This window comes from Leptosomus discolor, chromosome 21, assembly GCF_034619465.1.
Source record: "Leptosomus discolor isolate bLepDis1 chromosome 21, bLepDis1.hap2, whole genome shotgun sequence".
NCBI lineage: Eukaryota > Metazoa > Chordata > Aves > Leptosomiformes > Leptosomidae > Leptosomus > Leptosomus discolor.
The window spans coordinates 3,938,257-3,952,190 of NC_141411.1; the positions used below are offsets into that span (position 1 = coordinate 3,938,257).

The window sequence follows — 13,934 nt, forward strand, 5'->3', positions numbered from 1 at the left end:
CGGGCTGCCCCCGGGGCCGAGCCACCGGCTGGGTGGCACCGTGTGTCCGGCTGCCCCGGGGGGCTCTGCGGTGTGAGGGAGCGGCTGCGTCCGGGCTGGTGATGCTGCTGTTGCTGCTGGATGAAGAGAACTCTGAAGAACAGGAGCATGGATGTGTTAAACATGTGGTGGAAGGGGCTTTGCTGCAGAACTGGTCTTAAAAAATAAGAAAAAGAGAGAGGAGGAAAATTCCCTAAGAGCAGCTGCAAAAAACTCTCTTACCTACTAATTATTAACTTCTTAATAATTGTTATTCTCCATTTGTACAGATCTCCTACTGTGGTAACTCCAGCGAATATCCAGCAACTCACCTTCGTCCCCCAAACCCTCATGTTTTGCTTCAGGAAAACCCTTCCCATCTCAGCAGGGTGGAGCAGGGGCTGTTTGGTGAGGAAGAGGAGGGACACTCCTGTCTGAGCTACCGCTGTGCTTTTCCAGGGGCCACTGCCGCCCCATCCCAACCCATCCCATCCCATCCCATCCCATCCCATCCCATCCCATCCCATCCCATCCCATCCCATCCCATCCCATCCCATCGCAGCTGCAGCAGTCCACCAGCACAAGCCCTGTGCTCCGTGCTGTGGAGGGCTGGCAGGGCTCTGTCCCACAATCAGCACATCCAGGGAAATTCAGGTACTTCCCAGGTTTCTGGGATGCAGGGAGCAGCGTGTCAGTGCCCAGGGATGTTGCGGGCGCTGGGTGGGAGCTGCTGGGTCCTCTCTCCATGTCTCTGCCCCCCAGGGCTTGGAGGGGATTGAACTTGCAGAGAAAAACGAGCATCTCCTGGCTCCCCATCAGCCAATGCAGCTCTATGGTGTCGGCTGGTGCTGGCAACAAGCCCCCTTGGGTTTGGCAGCTTATGGCAACCGTATGGCTCCCAGCACCGTGACCATGCAGCTCCCAGCACCACGACCCTATGGCTCCCAATGCCTGCAGACGTGGGGCTCCGCTGCCACGACACCACCAGCACACACCCTGCAGGCAGGATGCGACCCCAAGGCTGATCAGCTCAGCAAACCCACCCCAAACAGGTATTTCAGCCAGTCAGTCCCCTGGGTTCAGTTGGTGGTGCTGGAAGGAGCAAGCTGGGGAGGGGTAGATACAGGGACCTAAACTACCAGGGCTGCTGCAGCCCCCCCAGCGACCCCAACACCGACAGAGCAGAGCAAGTCACTCCTCTGACGTCTAGGCTGACCATCGCTCCCTCGCTGCTGAAGAGCCCACAAGGATTAAAAAAAGCAGTTTACGGGGTTTTTTTTTTGTATCAATAAGCATAACAAAGCAGCCAGCACAGCAGCATGATAGGTAATTTATTTTATTGCATTTTATAATGCCATTGTCCATACAGATTACATGCAGCTAGATCTACTGTACAAGGGTTTACCGTCTGCCAAAGCAGACACACGGAAGTTCAGAGTACAAATACACAGCAACGCTATTTCCTTTATACAGCACGAGGGGTGCGGCAGCGAAGGCGGCGGCGGGAGAGAAAGGGTCACTTTATACACATCCTCCCTCCCCTCCACCCTCCGGCCCCCTCGGACCTCGTCCCACCTCCCCAGCATCACCTTCCCACCCAGCGCCAAAGAGGATGGGAAAAAAAAAAAAAAAAATTAAGGGAAAAAACCCCCCAAAAAAAACCAAAAAGGAAAAAGGTTGTGGCAGGGCTGGCGCTTCCCCGGAGCAGCCATGGGATGGGGATGCCCCCAGCCCGGGCACCCACCTGGGTTCCCCTGGGGTCACCGCAGGCAGCTCTAGGGAGCGGAGGGTCCTCCAGCCCCTGGGTCTGGCCTGTCCCCACCTTTCCCAACACTTCCAGGGCAAAACCCTAGATCCAGGGAGATCCTTTTGGGTGGTGAGGCTGGCCAGGCGTGTAAACAAAGCAAAGAAACCCTTTGGTTTAACGCAGGTTCAGCTGCTGCTTTCCCTTCGCCTCCACTGGCCTCCCCAGCAGCCCCCCAGTGCTCCCAGCACCCCTTCCCTTCAAGCACTGGTTTCTGACCCCGCCAGTTCTACCCATAATCCAGGGGGGATAAAAAAAATCATTGAAAAAGAAAACATGGGAAACTGAGCAATTCCTTCAGTGAGCGATACCAGAAAAATGCCTTTACTTACAGAGAGGTGCCCACACCTTCCCCTCGCAGAACTGCCCCCAGGCAGAAAGAAACAGGAAATAAAATTAAAAAAAAAAAAAATCCAGAAAAAAAACCCCAAAAGAACAATTCGTGTTGGTAGGTTTAAACCCAGTATATATATATCTCAATATATACAGACATACAATTCTGCCACACATTGCATTTGGTCCTTTATCCTTCCTTCTCCGCACTCCCTGCCTCTGGCAAGTGTTTGAGGTAAGACACGCAGAATTTTGTAAAATTCAAACTAGCAAAAAATAAACCAGAGGGGTGAGAGGGGTGGGCACGGGCAAGGCCGGGAGGGGACACGGTACCTGCATTCAGACGGGACCCTGCAGAGGTGGCCAGGCCAGGCAGGGGGTAAAAGAATGGATTAAATTTACCCCTGAGTATCAAACCGGGCACGTTTCCCATGAAATCACCCACCGTGATTCCCGGTTCAGCAACAGCCGGGGAAGAGGCATCACCTGGAGCCACAGGACTTGCCAAACCTGTGCACGTGTTTAAAGAAAAAAACTCCTTTATATTTATATATTTATTTTTATATATATAATATATATATATATAGTGCTCTTCGGAGCCAGGATGGCGGCTAAAGACCTATAGGAATATACGGTGTGGAGGGGAAGGCGCCAGCTCGTCCTCACGGGGTCTGGGGGTGATGGGCGTGACGGTGTAGGGGGATTTTGGCTGGAACTGTGGGGATCTGGAGGCACATGGCTCGCCCTGGCCCTGGGAGGCATTTTGGGGATGTCTGTACCTCTGGAAAAGCTTTTAAAAAAAAAAAAGTAAATAAATCGCACCCCGAGCAGGAACCGCAGCAGGCGCTGGAGGGCTCGCCAATGCCGGGCACGCTTCGTGCCTGGATTTCGCTGAACCATATGCCGAAACCAGGGGGTTGCAGAGCTGCCCAAAAATTAAATTTGAAGAGGATGAGGAAGGTGAGGGGAAAGACCCCAGGAGGAGCAAACGATGGGGAGCAGCTACTGAAATACACCCCTGGAACAGTGAGGGGGTCTGAACCCACTCAGAGCTCACAGCCCCGTGGATGGGGTGGGGGAAGGACCTGCCAGCAAAACACTCCCAGCAGCGGGTGGGAGCTGGGACCAGCAGCACCCACTGCCCGCCGGTGCGACGGCTCGCAGCCCTCCCCGCACCCCTGCAGGCTCCCCAGCATCTGCCATGCGTCGGGCTGCAAAACCTCCCCCGCCACGGAAAGGACAAACTACACCAGTCCAAGGCCAGGTTGTTCCCAGTCCCAGGCCAGGTCGTTCCCTCCCCAGGGTGTCCCAGACACGCTGGAGCAGCACAAGGGGTGACATCGGGCGCTGGCGCTGCCCTAAGAGGCACAACTACCCGCCACTGGGGAGGTGCAAACCAAAAACCCCAAAGCCTGGATGGAGGCAGGCGATTCCCCGCCAAGGGTGAAAACCACGGCTGAGCAGCAGCGGAGGGCGGCCGGGGGCTGCACCCCGACATCCACCCCCATCCATCCCACCCCGCTCCTTCGTACGCGTAGAGCAGCAGCAAGGCGCGACACCGGCCTCCCTCCGGCAACGCCCGCCCGCCGCAGCTGTAAACTTGTCTAAAACAATAACTTAAAATCAAGAGACTGGGAAAAAAACCAGAAAAAAAGGACAAAAAAAAAAAAAAAAAGGAAAAGCAAGCAGGAGGGGAAAATACACAGCGCCTCTGGCCTCACGGCTGTTTTGGAGGTATGGGATGGGGCTGCACCCATGCTGCAAGAGATGGGGTTCGGTTCGTACCCCCCAGCCTGGGCAGGGTCTTTGGTGTCCGGCAGAGCCCAGGTGGGAGCCGGCGGCGTTGAGGATGAGCCAAGAGAGGCCGGAGGGCGAGGGGAAGCGGGTGGTGGCCTGGCAAAGCTCCTCGCCCGGACATTTCTCCAGCAGCGAGGGAGCGAGCGAGGCTGCGGCGCGGGGAGAAACACGGGTCGAGTGGAGACACCTAGCGAAGGCCGGCACGGCACAGCCAGCACCCCTGCACCCACGCGTGGGGCTGCGGAGGGCAGGTTTTGCAGGATTTTCTGGGGTTTTAGGGAGGGAAAAGGGCCCCTCTGCAATACCAGCCGGGGGAGGGGATGCTGGTGGCTCCCCATTAACAGCCCCACCAGGCTGTGCCTCCCCCCACGGGCGGCTGCTGCTCCCCCAGGGTCCCGGTGCTGAGGTGGCACAGGGGAACAAGGCCAGGGGGGGGTTTTTGCTCAGCCTCACCGATGGCTGCAGGGGGTGGGGAGCCAGGGACACCCCCATCTCTGCAGCCACCTGGGTACCGAGGATGCAACAGGCAGCAAAGAGGACGATGCGAGGTACGGGCTCGCCCTGGGGACACGTGCCACAGGGCCAAGAGCCCCTTGGGGATGTCACAGAGGTGATCGACAGGGACAAACACGCACACCTCCCCCCCCCCCCCCCCAAGACCCACAGCTCTGTGTTGCACTTTCAACGCAGCTCCCGGGGGTGCTGGCGCCAGGACCCCAGCACGGGGCTGGGGGCCATGTGCCAGGGCAGTGACACAGACCCCACCGCCACTGTCTCAACCCGGGGTACCAGGGACGGGGAGGGACAGAGCAGCACTGAGGGTCGCTTTGGGAGAGCCTGGAGCAGGGCTCAAAACCAAGAGCACCTCCATGTCCATCACAGCAAGTCCCTCAAGACCTCACTGCGGGCCAGGACAGCCAGTGCCAGCCCGGCCGCGCCAGGGAAGGGGCTGGTCCCCGAGGAAGATGCTGGTCCCTGAGGCCAGCACGGGGCACCGGGGAGGCCACGGCTGCCTGCCGGGAGAAGCCCAGCGCTGGGTACCCACATCACCACCACAGAAAGAAAGAGCAGGGAGAAGAGGGGTGTTTGGTTGTGTTGTTCTTGTTATTATTAATATTTCTTTTTTTTTTTTTTTTTTTTTTTTTTTTGGCATTAATACCATCTGTTCACCTGAACTACGGACCTTCTGTCTCTAGAAATCTTTTGGTATCTTCCCATCTGGACGCACACAAAAGGATAACGAAAAGAAAAGACGAAAGCGGGAGCCCCGGCGGCACCAGGCTGGTCTCGCTGGCCACGGCCAGGTTTGGCCGCCACGGGGTTTCACCGGGGTCGGCTTTGCTACCAGCAGGGTGGCGGAGCAGCGGCTCACTGCTGGGCTCTGCCCACGCCAGCTCCTCTGTGGGTACCCCCCCAGGAGGAGGCTCGGCAGTGGTGGATGCTGCCTCCCCACGCCATTGCCCCTCCTCGGAGACCCTGCCCCGGCTTCGGAGGAGGATCCGGGCGCGCAGGGGGTTTGGGAGCCTGAAGTTGGAGTTGAGCCACTGGCTGTCCCTGCGTGGGCTGGGAGAGGTGTCACCCGCTGCAGCCGACGTCGAGAAGGAAGCGGGGAGCCACGTCCTCGCCGCCCAGTGCCGGTGGTCGGCCGGGGACGGTCATCACCGCCGGGTGCCACCAGTCCCCCCAACCGTGGGGACTGGGGGGCTCAGGGACGGTGGCCAAGGCGGGGCGGCTGCTCTGCTCGCTGGCAGTTTAGCAACCTGACGGAGGTGACAAGGCAAAGGGGACGCGGTCCCACCGACACGCTGGTCCTTGTCCTCCCTCAGCCACGAGGCAACGGTGCAAGCCCAATATCCAAACCACGGCAGAGGACTTGCCCCGGTTTCTGCTCTTTCTTCCCCCAAAGCTGGGTGGAGGCAGCACACAGGCGGGGTCCACGGTCCCTCCTAGTGCAAAACCCACTGGGGGACGGAGAGACAACCGCAGGTTCCTGCCATCGCCTTCCCTCCCCGAGGCAGTCGCTGGCAGAGGCTCGAGCATCGCCGGGCGGCAGAGCACCGCAGGGGAAGAGGGGACGGAGGTGCCTTCCCTGTGCCCACCGTGCATGGGGAAGGAAGGAGGGACCATTTCGGACAGAAACAACCTACCATCCTCGTTCACCAATCACTAACCAAGAGAGAAGGGGAGAAAAAGTCCAGCTCTTGGGTTTTCGCTTCTTATGTCGCGGGACATCCCCCACGGCAGGGGTCGGTCAGTCACCGGGGCTGCAGCACAGGGCAGTGGGGAGCGTGAGGGACGCGCCGTCAGCAACAGGTTGGTGCACCAAGGAAACCCTTTTGCTTTGTGGAAGTGCCTTTAAAAAACAGGTTAACGCCGAAGGTCACCTTGGGGAGGTGGCAGCCGTCGCTTAGTCTCCGGCTTGGAGGGTGGGAAGGGTTTGCCCCTCGGTGGGGAGGAGGAAGGGGTCCTTAGGACAAGTCTTCCACCGGCAGCTCCTCCTCCAGGTCCCTGTCGTCAGGAATCGTCACATTCTGGTTGGTGGTGGCCATCAGCGAAACAGGTCTGCTGTCGTCCTCCGCCTCGGCTGGCTCCTCCTTCACGTGCACTGGATGGCTGCGGGGAGGGAAGCCTTCAGCCTCGGGGAGCTGGTCCCACCACCCCACAAAGCTCTTGCTCCAACCCCCTCCTCGCCCGGAGGACGGGAGCCACGCGAGGCAACAAGCAGCTCCCAGTGCCTGCAGCTCCACCACCCCTTAGCTCCAAACCCTCCAGCAGCCCAGTAACACCCGTCCCTCGTCCCCTCGCCCCCCCAAGGCCAGGCTGACCTGTACTGCTGCGGGGACAGGCGCGGGCTGTTGCTGCCGTTGCTGTTGACCTGCTCCACGGTGCTGCTCACGTCGTCGTGGCCCACGTGCAGCATGCCGCTGGCGGAGCTGGTGTTGATCATGGTGGGGCTGTTCAACAGCGGGAAGCTGCTCTCCGCCAGCGCAGCCTGCAACAGAAAGCGGCAGCGGCGGCTCGAGGCACGGAGGATGCCAGACCGCGATGGAAAACGGGACGGCAGAGCAGTGAAGGTTTAGTGCCCCCGCACCCCAGCCAGGGATGGGACCCGGTCCTTACCTGGTAACTTGCATTAAGTGCTCCGTAACCGAGTCCTGAAATCATGTTTTTGACTAAAGTTGGACTCCTGCAGAAAGAGAGAAAGCAGAACGATGCACGGCTGAGCGCTCCCGGCGCGGGGACGGGGGGTTTGGCGGCGGAGGCAGGTGCAAGCCCAGCTCCCGGGCTGCAGGGAGGACCCACCCTGTCATCTTTGGTGGCCTCCGCTTTTGGTACTCGTGCTCGTCGACGGTCCAGACGGCTCCCTTGACGTTCTCCACGCGCACGAAGCACTTGTGCAGGCTCAGGTTGTGGCGGACGGCGTTCTGCGGGCAGAGCGGGCAGGAGAGCTCAGCGGCACGGCCCTCGCCCCACTGCCCGGACCCCGCTCCTCTTCCTCCCCAGTCCTCCTCCTCGCCCAGCCCCTGCGCGTCCCCACGGTTCGGGGCTGTCCCGGTCACGCTCGGCTTGTCTGCAGCCAAACGCTCTGCAGAGCCACCCGGGGATGCTGCAAGTGCTCGCTCACCCCATCAGCACCGAGAAGGTTTTAGGGGTTGAGCCCCCGAGCTGCACGTGGGACACGACCCCATTTCGTGGGCCTTGGCCAGGTGCCGAGGAAGACGGGGACAGCGTGGGACAAGTCACACCAGCAAGGACCCAGGAGCAGTGCCACCCTCTCCGCTGCAGGAAGCTGGCTAATCTTTTCCTTTCTTTTTCTTTCCCCCCCCCCCCCCCTCCCTTTTTGGTCCTTTCCCTCCCTTTCTTCTTTACATCGACCATCTTTACATTTCTAAATGTAAAATAAAGAGACACACACGTAGGCAGACAGCGCAGCCCCGAGAGATACCAGCTCCCTTTTCCCCTTCCAACTCCCTGCCATTTGCTACTGCCCCTATTTCATTACCAATTTTAATTTGCCTCTAATTAAATCCTGTGTATTTTTCCGACTCACTTGCTAATCCATGAGGGAGGCAGGAGGCTGGAGTGGAATCTCTCCGAGCTATAATTACAAAGGGCCTAATCATGCCGGGGCTCTGCCTTTGAATAAATTTCCTTGCATTAAGGTTCTCAGATTCTCTGCCTTGCAAATGAGAATGACCCCAATTTCAGGAAGTTGGCCTCAGAGGGTTTTTTTTTTTTATATATATTTTTTTTTTATTTCGAGTCCTGATTCGTGATGAGAGACTAATTCGTTACGCTAAAACATTAACAGCAATTTAAAAGGTCGAACGGGGGCTGTATAAACAAAGGAGCCGGCCAACACAACAAGGCAAAAGGAGACACAAGGACTGAACCCCCCCACGCTGGAAAGTGTCAACGGTTCCCAGAAACTCATCAAATTGCACCGTCGCCCCTTTTTCTTTTTAATTTAAGAACAAAACCAAACAAAGCTGGGCTCCTTCCCTCGTCCTCCATCCACCCATCCATTCATCCATCCTCCGGCCGCTGCCCTCCGCCTGCTGCCCGCCCCAGTGTCCCCGGCCGTGCCACCATGCCCAGTGCTGAGAGAGCCGGGTGGCACAGTGGCAGGGAGGGTGGCAGGGAGGGGGGACGGGCAGGCTCCTGCTCCTCTCGCCATCCGGCAGTGCCAGCCCGCAGGAGAAACTTCCCAACAGCTCCCTGGCTCCCAGGAGCTGGTTCCTGGGCAAGGAGATCCGAGCACAGACGGTGCTGTTTGATGGGACTTTTTGGGGGGGAAACAGGAACCCGTGGGTTGTACCAGGAACCCGCGGGTCAGCAGCCGGCCCTGCTCCTCGGGTGACGCTCAGCGCAGCGCAGAGCTGGGTCCCTGGGTTCCGGGCGGGTGCCATCGCCGCTCGGACCCAAACGGATACGCTCCATTTGGGACATGCCCTGTCCCGGGGGCCAAGGCATCCCTTGTCCTCAAACCTCATGCTGGCATCACCCAGAGAGGAGGGTCTGGCTGCAGACGGATGTCCTGCAGAGCTGGAAATCCAAGGGGGGACCCCAGACACCGCTGTGCTCCCAGGGGAGCAGGATGTGCCCCAGGCCCCTGCTCTGTCATTGCACCATCTCTGCAAATCCCCCACTCCCTGCCTGTGCCTTGGGGTCTGAAGTCCGGCCGGGGCTGGGTGCTGTGGCTGCCCTTGAACCCCTGTCCCCTGGTGAGCAAACACAGGACTTCCTCCCCTCGCCGGGGCCGGATCCTGCCCCACGCTCCCCTTCCTCCTTCCTGTGCACGCAGGCGACTCTTCATCCAAACAAAGCCCCGATTAAAGGCAAGAAGCGTGGCAAAGCCGAAACCTCTCCCGCACGTGGAGATGCGGCCCCAGCCCAGCAGTGCCCAACGTCCCTCCTCTCCTCGCCCCGGTGACCCCCTCCTCCGCTTCGAGGCGCTGGCGGGTATGTGTTTGCAAAGGCAAAAGTGGAGATAAAATACAGCCTGGCACGGGGCAGGATGGCATTCAGCATCACCGGAGCCTGGGATGCCCCGTCCCCGGTGCTGCGCAGGGTGCTGGCCCCAGGACACCAAGGAGGTGCCAGGCAAGACCCCTCCTGACATGGGAATCCTCCTGCCTGGTGCTGTGAGGGGTCCCTGCCTCATCCTAATGTGGCTTTTGTATTTCGACAGAGTGTTTGTTCAGTGCCAGGCTTGGCTGCTCTGTTTGCTTCTCATCTTTGTCTTCTCTAATGATGTTTGCTTTACGCCCCCCCGGCCCCGCTCCCCATGCCGTGCCAGGGGTCTCCCCATGGGCCCCCACACTGCACCACGGCTCTCCTGCGCCATGGGGATGGGGTACCCACCTTAGTCCCAACACCCCTGCCCAATCCCGGAGATGAGGGAGAAGCCGCAGCAGAAATGGTGGTTTTCTGAGGAGGGGAAATATATTAATTTCTCCTGCGTAACCCCCTCCTTCAAAAGAAGCCTGGCCTTGCACACTGAAAGTTGTGAAGGGAATCATCCCCCTCCCCAGCTCTTTTTAATCCCCTGCCATCCCTTTTGGGGGTGGAACAGGAAAAAATAAAGAGCAGCAAAAAGGGAACCAGAAGGGCTGGGGGATGCCCCTCTGAGACATCAACTCTGCTCTTGAATAACATGGGGTTCTGGGGGAGTCGCAAATCAAAAACCCCAAACATTTATTCCTTTCAGCCAGCAAAAGGGCAGGAAAATGCCATTTTCCTGCCATTACCTCACTCCACAGATGGGGAAACTGAGGCACAGAGCAGATAAAGGGCTGCCCTGGACAGCCCCTGCTCTGCCCCCCAGCGAGACGCTGTCCTGGGAGCAGCGACGGCCGCACCGGGCTCTCTGCCCCAACGCTCCCCATCACTTCCCACCCTCTGCCCAAACCTGGGGGTGTCCCCATGGGCCTGGCTGGGGCAGTGATGGGGGCAGCGATGCTCCCGGCGATGCTCCCTGCGCTTGCAGTGCTGCACACATGCCGTGAGGGGGACTCCAGACTGATGCAGGGCCACTGCCAGCACCAAAACTGGCCCAGGCACCTCTGGCCGCTCTTGCCCTGCTCCTTCCCACCGCCAGCCTCCCGCAGGGACGCTCAGGATGGGCTGTGCCAAAGCCAGGAGCCACCCAGAACACCCCAGAGCCAAAATGCCCGTTATTTACCCAAAGTTTGCTGCGGAGAAGCAAACCCCTGCCGCAGCCAGCTCTGATCTGCAGCAGCAACACACGGGGGCCCTGAGCTCCAGAATAACTGATTCCTCCTTAACTGTTTCAAAATGCTTCATCTCACTTGCACCTCGCTTATTCTAATGTTTCGGGGGTTTTTATTATTTAAGTGTTAGTTTCCCCCTGCCCCTTCACTTCTTGCTGCCCTGAGCAGGAGGAAGCTGTGCCTCAGTAAATACATGCAGCAGGGAACAATAAATAAATCTTCCCTGGTTGGGGCAGTAACTGCTCCTTCTCACAACCACCCCGTTCCTCTGAGATGCGTTTTCTCAGTGCTCAGTTGCTAAATAACCCACGCGCTGCACCAAGAAGCTGCCCCAAAATTCACACCCATCAGCTCAGGCCAGCGGCAAACGGCTCCTCGGTGCCAAAATCTTTCAACACCTGCCCGTAGAGCACCGGGGTCGCACAGCGGATCCATGGGTGCTCCAAAGTCCCCTCCAGCCGCCACCTCCATCCCCATGGACCAGCACCCTCATCCCCAGCCACTGCTGAGACCCAGCCACCAGGTCTCACAGCTCGGCTTCGGCACCTCCCGCTCGCAGCGTGCCACCTGCCCCCGGGTTATCATTAACCTTATTTGCTATTTCAAGTGTCTTGCTCTTTTCTCTGCTCTTCTCCCCAGCTCTACTCCAGCCCCAGCTCCGCAGAAAACCACGGATTTCTACAGCACGGGCTTCTGCCATATCCTACCGCGTGGATGATGTGTACCCAGAGACCAGGGACGCGTTTTGAGGGGGAGAAAACATGGCATTTACCCAAAAAATCATTTCCTGCGCCAACTGAGAGCTGTGCAATGAGCTGGTCCTGTACCATAGCTGCCCATATAAGCTGGAGCATCTCCTGCAGCCGGCAGCCCCGGGTGGGATGGGGTGAGTCCTGGGTGGGATGGGGTGAGCCCTGGGTGGGATGGGGTGAGCCCTGGGTGGGATGGGGTGAGCCCCACGGCGCTGAGCAGGGCTGCTCTCACCTTCCAGGTGGCCGTGTTCCTCCGGAAGTAGGCAAACATCCGCGTGAACCAGTTATAGATTTCGTTCAACGTTAGCTGCCTGTCGGGGGTCTCCAGGATGGCCTGGGAAACCAGAGAGGGGACAAGAGCATCACTTACGACGCCCTGGTGGGGTTCGATGCCCGTCCTGCGGCGAGGCACGAGGGGTTCAGTGGGTGCGGGGGCTCCCCCAGGACCAAGAAGGTGAGGGAAGGCGTGGCTTTGCCTGAGGTGCCCCACGGGCAGGTCTCGGGGTACAGAGCTGACCCCCACGGCACAGGGAGCCACTCACCTGCCGGATGAGCGAGGCGTACGTGAAGGGCGGCCGGACGTCCGCGTTTTTGTAAAACTCGTGATTCTGTGCAAGTTCTGGAGAGGGGGACAAGAAATAGGGCGGTGGGGGGGTAAAGGGACCCACTTTGGGACCCAGGGACCGCGCGACGGAGGGTGCTGAGCCCCATCCCGGAGCTCACCTGAAGATATTGGGGTGCAGAACTTCTCCGAGTTTCTCCTGCGGATGGGCCCCACGTTGTGTAAAGTGGAAGAGCTGATGACGGAGGGGCCCTGCCGCAGGGGGGTGATGGGTGCCGTGGCGGAGGTGGGGGGATGAGGTAAGCCATCGGGGAACGTGTCGGAAGTGCTCTTGGAGAGGGTGGCACTGGAGACCAGGTTCAGCTGCACGGACAGGCGGGAGGGAGGATGGGCGGTTGGGAACTGGCATAGGGAAGGCAGGGGCTGGGAAAGCCCCCGGCACACCGGCAGCTCAGCAGGGCTGAGCCAGCTCATGCTGCAAAGTGAAGGGCTTGCCGGGATGAGATGCAACCATGGGATGGGATAAAACTGCAAAAGAGGATGCAGCTGCAGGACAGGATGCGACCACGGGATGGGGATGCAACCACGGGAGAAGATGTACCCACAGAACGGGATGCAACCATGGGATGGGATGCATCCACTACACGTCCGAGCTGGTGGGGCAGCACAACGCGCAGACACAGGCTGTGTTTCACTCCCACCAGATGCCTTGCACCAGCACAAGCGACCAAGCCATCTCTGCTGGAGCATGGTCAGGACATGCCCACCCCGGGGAGCCCATCCAGCCGGGCCACGTAGGGCCGTGGTGACGGTGCAGAGGGCAGGGAGGCGACGGCACCCAGCGGTGAGCGGAAAGGGGAGGAGAGAGGGTGGCTGTGGGGATGTACAAGGGCAGGAGGGGGGACGCACGCTTACAGGTTGGCTGAAAGGCTTTGGCTCTGAAGGTCTCATGTGAAGATGGGCCATCATCGCTTGGAGACGCTCGCTCTCCTTTGCCAGCTGCGGGAGACAAGAAGAAGGGAGACGGTCAGGCAGTGCTGGCAGTCACCGCAGACGTGTCCACGGCCTGGAGGAGCCGTCCACCGAGCCCCCAGCCCTGGCTCTGGGCAGGCAGCGTCCTCCAGCATCCCTGCAGGAGCCACCTCCTCCCTGATGCCAAGCCCTCCCGACAGCCCCAGCGGGACCGTGGCTCTGCAGCGGGGCTGCGGCACCCATCGTGGGGGGCATGGGGGCTGCCGCTGCTCCAGCTCCGTGTGTGCAGCCAGATGAAAAATCTATGGGGAAACGGAGTCATTTCTCACACCTTCAGGCTGCCATCCACCAGTATGGCCCCGTCCTGGCCACCCACCACAGCCCTCGCTCTCCTTCCTGGGCACTCTGGTCCCTGTGCCCTGGTGCCAGTCGTCCCCGTCCCCTTCACCCTCCTCCAGCCTCTGCTGCCTCCTACTCACCAGCAGCTCCCTGTCCATCTACCCACCCCTCCGTCCATCCATCCATCCATCCATCCATCCATCCATCCATCCACCCGGACGGGCAACATCGCTTTAATTGCGCGCTCCCGCCTGTTTACTCCCCAGAGTGCGGAGAAGGGTGAAATATTCACTGTGGCACCAGGAGAGATTTTGAGCCCGGCGGAGACGATGGGATCTGACACCCGCTCTCTTCCCGTCACCTTCCCTTTCCACCGCGACCCCTCAAGCTCAGGGCTTGGCCACGTCCCCACGTGCTGCCGGCTCCTGGCCAGCCAAGCCCCCCTCACCGGGCAGGCGCCGGAGCTGGCAGATGGGCAAGGAAGGAGTTAAAGGCAGGAGCTGGAGCAGAGTTTGCTGCAAGTTTGGAGCAGCTCGGATGCTTTCGTGCTGTCGTGGTGCTCATTAGAGCTGACAGGTCTCCCCTCGTGATGCAGACGCTCTCCGCCGGGCACAGCGGGAGCT

At 59.5% G+C, this 13,934-nt stretch overlaps 1 protein-coding gene across 7 annotated transcripts in view; it reads right to left on the minus strand.

The window, feature by feature from the left end:
- Nucleotides 1–6,420: 6,420 nt before the first annotated feature.
- The window catches only part of FOXP4 (forkhead box P4), a 38,388-nt gene continuing 30,874 nt past the window's right edge, over nucleotides 6,421–13,934 (minus strand). For 4 of the 7 annotated variants that reach the window (XM_086476620.1, XM_086476618.1, XM_086476617.1 and 1 more), the window contains 8 exons: nucleotides 12,916–12,999; nucleotides 12,162–12,363; nucleotides 11,981–12,057; nucleotides 11,671–11,772; nucleotides 7,256–7,377; nucleotides 7,073–7,139; nucleotides 6,778–6,944; nucleotides 6,421–6,565 (listed from right to left, as the gene is read on the minus strand). In XM_086476620.1, the coding sequence (XP_086332746.1) occupies nucleotides 6,421–6,565; nucleotides 6,778–6,944; nucleotides 7,073–7,139; nucleotides 7,256–7,377; nucleotides 11,671–11,772; nucleotides 11,981–12,057; nucleotides 12,162–12,363; nucleotides 12,916–12,999 (966 nt within the window). Of the gene's footprint in view, nucleotides 6,566–6,777; nucleotides 6,945–7,072; nucleotides 7,140–7,255; nucleotides 7,378–11,670; nucleotides 11,773–11,980; nucleotides 12,058–12,161; nucleotides 12,364–12,909; nucleotides 13,000–13,934 lie in introns of all 7 variants that reach the window. The other 3 variants (XM_086476621.1, XM_086476619.1, XM_086476615.1) reach the window with 2 other exon arrangements.